General features: G+C 38.4%; 1 protein-coding gene across 1 annotated transcript; it reads left to right on the top strand.

Moving 5' to 3' along the window:
• Nucleotides 1–2,756: 2,756 nt before the first annotated feature.
• LOC121854045 (dual specificity testis-specific protein kinase 2-like) lies at nucleotides 2,757–4,574 on the top strand (the record flags this gene model as incomplete). The annotated part of the gene is made up of 2 exons (XM_042348435.1): nucleotides 2,757–3,527; nucleotides 4,482–4,574. Coding segments are annotated over exons 1-2 (864 nt in total), but the record flags the coding sequence as incomplete, so codon positions are not given.
• Between the last annotated feature and the right edge of the window lie 282 nt (nucleotides 4,575–4,856).

Raw genomic sequence — 4,856 nt, 5'->3', positions numbered from 1 at the left:
TAGAAAAGTCGTATTCCCTCCTATGATTTACAGCTATTTTGATCCTTAGGTTCTCTTTAATTATGGCTTACTTTTCTCTGCATCTAACCTCCATCCGTTACACCCACAGATGTTGAAAAGTCGTATCCCATCCCACCCATTATAGCTAATTTTATCCTTAGGCTCTCTCTCATTACAACTTACGTTTCTTTGATCTCTAACTTTTCTAGGCTGTCCATTCTAACAAGGTAGGTAGGTAGTCCTAGCGAAAGAGCCTCCCTCCTCCCGGCGACACTGGAACAGTTGAGAATGTGATTGGAAAAGTTAGTGTTTTTGAAGGACGAATATTTCTCCCAGTGTGATACGCCCTGAGGGTTTTGTAAGTGTAAAACCATTGAATAAAAAATTATGCCATGTTTACTATATATCTAACTTAAGTTTATGTTGAAATTCATCTCAATAATTTAGTCATAAATGGGTTTAAGTTAAGTAAGGCTTTTAAAGTTGAAGTTCTATCTAGTAATTCTTCAAACCATAACCTCAGTTTTACTGTCCATCGTTTTAAAAGTTAAATTGTAATAAATTATTATCAGATCATGATTGGATTTAAACTAGGAAAGGTTTAATTAATTACAACCCAATAAGTGGTGATAAAAATATAAATGAACCTCAAATAAATAAGGCCTTAAAAATTAAAATGTAGTCAGTATTAATTAAATTATAAATTAATCATAAATACAAAAATAATGTTACATTGTCATCAGTACCGATTTAATCCAGTTAGTTATGACTGGAGGTTTATAATTTGCTGATGAATAGTTCTTAAATTATTATATATTCTTGGCTACCTTAAGATTATTGTTGGCAAGTGTCATTATATTATTCTTTAATTGATATTTGTCATCTTCCAAACATTCACTGATGAACAAAAAGTAAAGGAAATATATTGTATTTACTTGAGATTCAGATAATATTTAAGTTTGTCTTTCCAATAAAAAAATAGACATTGTATTAAGTCATCCACACACAGAAACTTATGCAAATACAACAAAAACAATATTCATATACGAACGGATAATAATAAACTTAAGAAATGTTCGTTGTACATTTAGGGGCAACGAAGCTGAATAATCTTGTGTTCATGGTATTACTTTCAACATTACACATCTCTACCACTGTTTTTGTTATTTTTTATGTTATCTGTTGTATCAGATTCCAGGGACTTTAATCACCATTAGCAAAGTCTTAATTACTACATTAGACGAGACCAAACTCTCCTAATCAGCCTTGAGACAACAACATCTACAGAGAACGGGTCAGTTTGTCTCGAGGCCAAACTTCCCCCAGCAAACAGACAAGAGGTAGACGACAACAAACGTTCTCTAGAGGTCGGACAGGAAGAGGAGGGGGGAGGAGGAGGGGAGACTCGAATGAATGGTATGAGGTCAGTCTCTCTCTCTTTCTCAATACTACACCATAACACATCTTCACTACAACACCATAACCTTACAACCACACTGTACAACCACTACTACACCATAACACATCTTCACTACAACACCATAACCTTACAACCACACTGTACAACCACTACTACACCATAACACATCTTCACTACAACACCATAACTTTACAACCACACTGTACAGACACTACTACACCATAACACATCTTCACTACAACACCATAACCTTACAACCACACTGTACAACCACTACTAACCATAACACATCTTCACTACAACACCATAACCTTACAACCACTACAACACCATAACACATCTTCACTACAACACCATAACCTTACAACCACACTGTACAACCACTACTACACCATAACACATCTTCACTGCAACACCATAACCTTACAACCACACTGTACAGCCACTACTACACCATAACACATCTTCACTACAACACCATAACCTTACAACCACACTGTACAACCACTACTACACCATAACACATCTTCACTACAACACAATAACTTTACATCTATGCTGTACAGCCACTACTACACCATAACACATCTTCACTACAACACCATAACTTTACATCTATGCTGTACAACCACTACTAACTATAACACATCTTCACTACAACACCATAACTTTACATCTATGCTGTACAACCACTACTACACCATAACACATCTTCACTACAACACCATAACTTTACATCTATGCTGTACAACCACTACTACACCATAACACATCTTCACTACAACACCATAACTTTACAACCACACTGTACAACCACTACTAACCATAACACATCTTCACTACAACACCATAACTTTACAACCACACTGTACAACCACTACTACACCATAACACATCTTCACTACAACACCATAACTTTACATCTACAACCACACTGTACATCAGTACAACCACTACTACACCATACATCTTCACTACAACACCATAACTTTACATCTATGCTGTACAACCACTACTACACCATAACACATCTTCACTACAACACCATAACTTTACAACCACACTGTACAACCACTACTACACCATAACACATCTTCACTACAACACCATAACTTTACACCTATGCTGTACAGCCACTACTACACCGTAACACATGTTCACTTCAAAACCATTACATTACAACCACACTGTACTGTCACATCATCACTACACTACACTCTTACTTTACTATAAAAACAAATTCCAACCTATGTAACATTCAAAAATTCATTTTACTCGATGATTTTCAACTTAAGGTCCTTGGTGCAGTTGAGTGTCAACCCTATATGTCACAATAATGGACAGCCAACAGGTCTCAAAAAAGACTATTGGATCACTGATTGGTTACTGCGGGATGTGCGGTGTCCTCGTACAAAACGCACAACAATTTGAATTCATAATTAACTCATCTACCTCGAGCCACTTGGGCGAGGGAGCATACGGCACCTGTTGCAAAATCCACCGGCCAAAAGGATACTGGGTCGCCAAGAGCGTTCCTAACATGAATTCTAAAATCATAAGCTTACAGAGGGAGATCCGAGTACTTTCGTTCCTGCGAGATGTCCCAGGTGTTCAGAAGATAGTCATGGTTTGTCCTGAGGAACTAACTATGATTACAGTGTTCGCCGGGGACTCCCTCAAGGAATACTTGAAGATTAATGACTGTACCTTCTCCGAACGCCTCCAGATCGTACAACAGGTCGCCCGTACACTGATCGCGATTAACAGTCGTGGATGGCTGCACAACGACGTTAAAACTGGTAACATTTGCATCCAGAAGACCGACAAGGGGATCCAAGCCACGCTCATTGACTTCGGTATCGCCACTAAAGTTGGAAGCTTCATTAAATTTAACTCAACAAGGGCCCCCGACCACACTGCCCCAGAGGTCGTCAAAAGATGCCCACTCACCACCAAGGCCGACGTGTACAGCGTTGGCCGTCTCCTGGAGCGACTTATGAAAGATGAATTGCACCTCCTTACCCCTAACGCCCAGCAATGGTTGATCCACGCCTTCAACATTGACCCAACCAAACGACAATCCTTAAAGAAGCTGTTAAAATATTTGGTAAGGACATGTACCCCCCAGCCATATCCCTTTCCAACACCCACCACCATCACCCACCGAAAGCGACCCCGTCCGGACTGATGCTAATGCTAGCAAGAAAATAAACAGTTAAAAAAAAAAAAGAAGACATGATGAAGCGGGAAGAGGAGGAGAAGAGGGAAGGAGAGGAGAAGAGCGTGAGAGAATTATTAACAAAGAAATATGGGGAGAGAGAGAGAGAGAGAGAGAGAGAGAGAGAGAGAGGTGTCCTTGGGAGTCAGATGGCACCGGGGCCCGTATTTATAAAACTTCTTAAGAAATTTCTTCATTTTACTCTTATACCACTTTTATTATTCTTATCTAAGAGTAATTCTTAAGTGTATCTCATGAAGCTGTTAAATCCTACTCTTAGCTAAGAATAAGAGTAAATTTAAGAAAAAACTCCAATTGACAAGAGCATCTTTATAAATAAGCAGAGCAAGTTTATGAAAGGATAAAATTGTTATAGTCTGCTTGTATTTTAATGCGAATAAACGCAGGCTAAAAAAGAAAAAAAAAAGAACGTGAATCGAATACTTATTTACCGTAAACTGGACCAAAACGATAAACAATCAAAGCGTGTGTTTGCCTCTGAGAAAGAAACTACAGCAGAAGAAGGGTTCGCATATATACTGCGATGGCTTCACCAAGTAGCTTTGTCAACTCGTCTCCCGGCAAGACAAGGAACACTAACTGAACAACTATTCCTACAGTATATGGGTTCCGTCTATTACACCCACAACACCAGGAAAGCCCGCAATTTGCATGAACTTTGATGCTTCCTTTTGTATATCTCGCATATCCATTGGGAACTCAATAAATCGCATGAGTATTTCGGGTGTTGATAAAGCATTTAACGTCTGTGTTATCACTCTGTTACGCTAGGTTGTCATAGCACAAAGTCGTCATTGTTGCACAGTTGTATTTTCCCTGTAGCCGAGTGACGTAAAGTTATCAGCACCTTCATCTGAGGGGGTGATGGCCTTATTCCTTGCAGTTGGACTTCCCAATGTCCCTGTCACTAAATCGGTAAGAAACACTATTCCGGCCCGGTCCAATATATATCTTTTAACAAGTTTTATGTAAAAATTAAGTTTTATATTTATATGTAGCCTATGAAATATAAGTGTCCAAAGGTAAGTCAACACGAATCGATTAAATATGAAATATTGCTAACATATATATTGTGTTACAGTAAGCCGGTTGTACTCGTGACAATGTCGACGCTTCGATACGGCTGCGTCGGTAAGAATTGCCAATTGTGTTTTATCTTCCTTAGAATTGGCTTTAATTATTTATAATAAAATATAA

This window comes from Homarus americanus, unplaced genomic scaffold (genome assembly GCF_018991925.1).
Source record: "Homarus americanus isolate GMGI-L3 unplaced genomic scaffold, GMGI_Hamer_2.0 scaffold30504, whole genome shotgun sequence".
NCBI classification, from domain to species: domain Eukaryota; kingdom Metazoa; phylum Arthropoda; class Malacostraca; order Decapoda; family Nephropidae; genus Homarus; species Homarus americanus.
The sequence above is the reverse complement of the archived record's forward strand: the minus strand, read 5'-3'. Positions and strand labels throughout refer to the sequence as shown.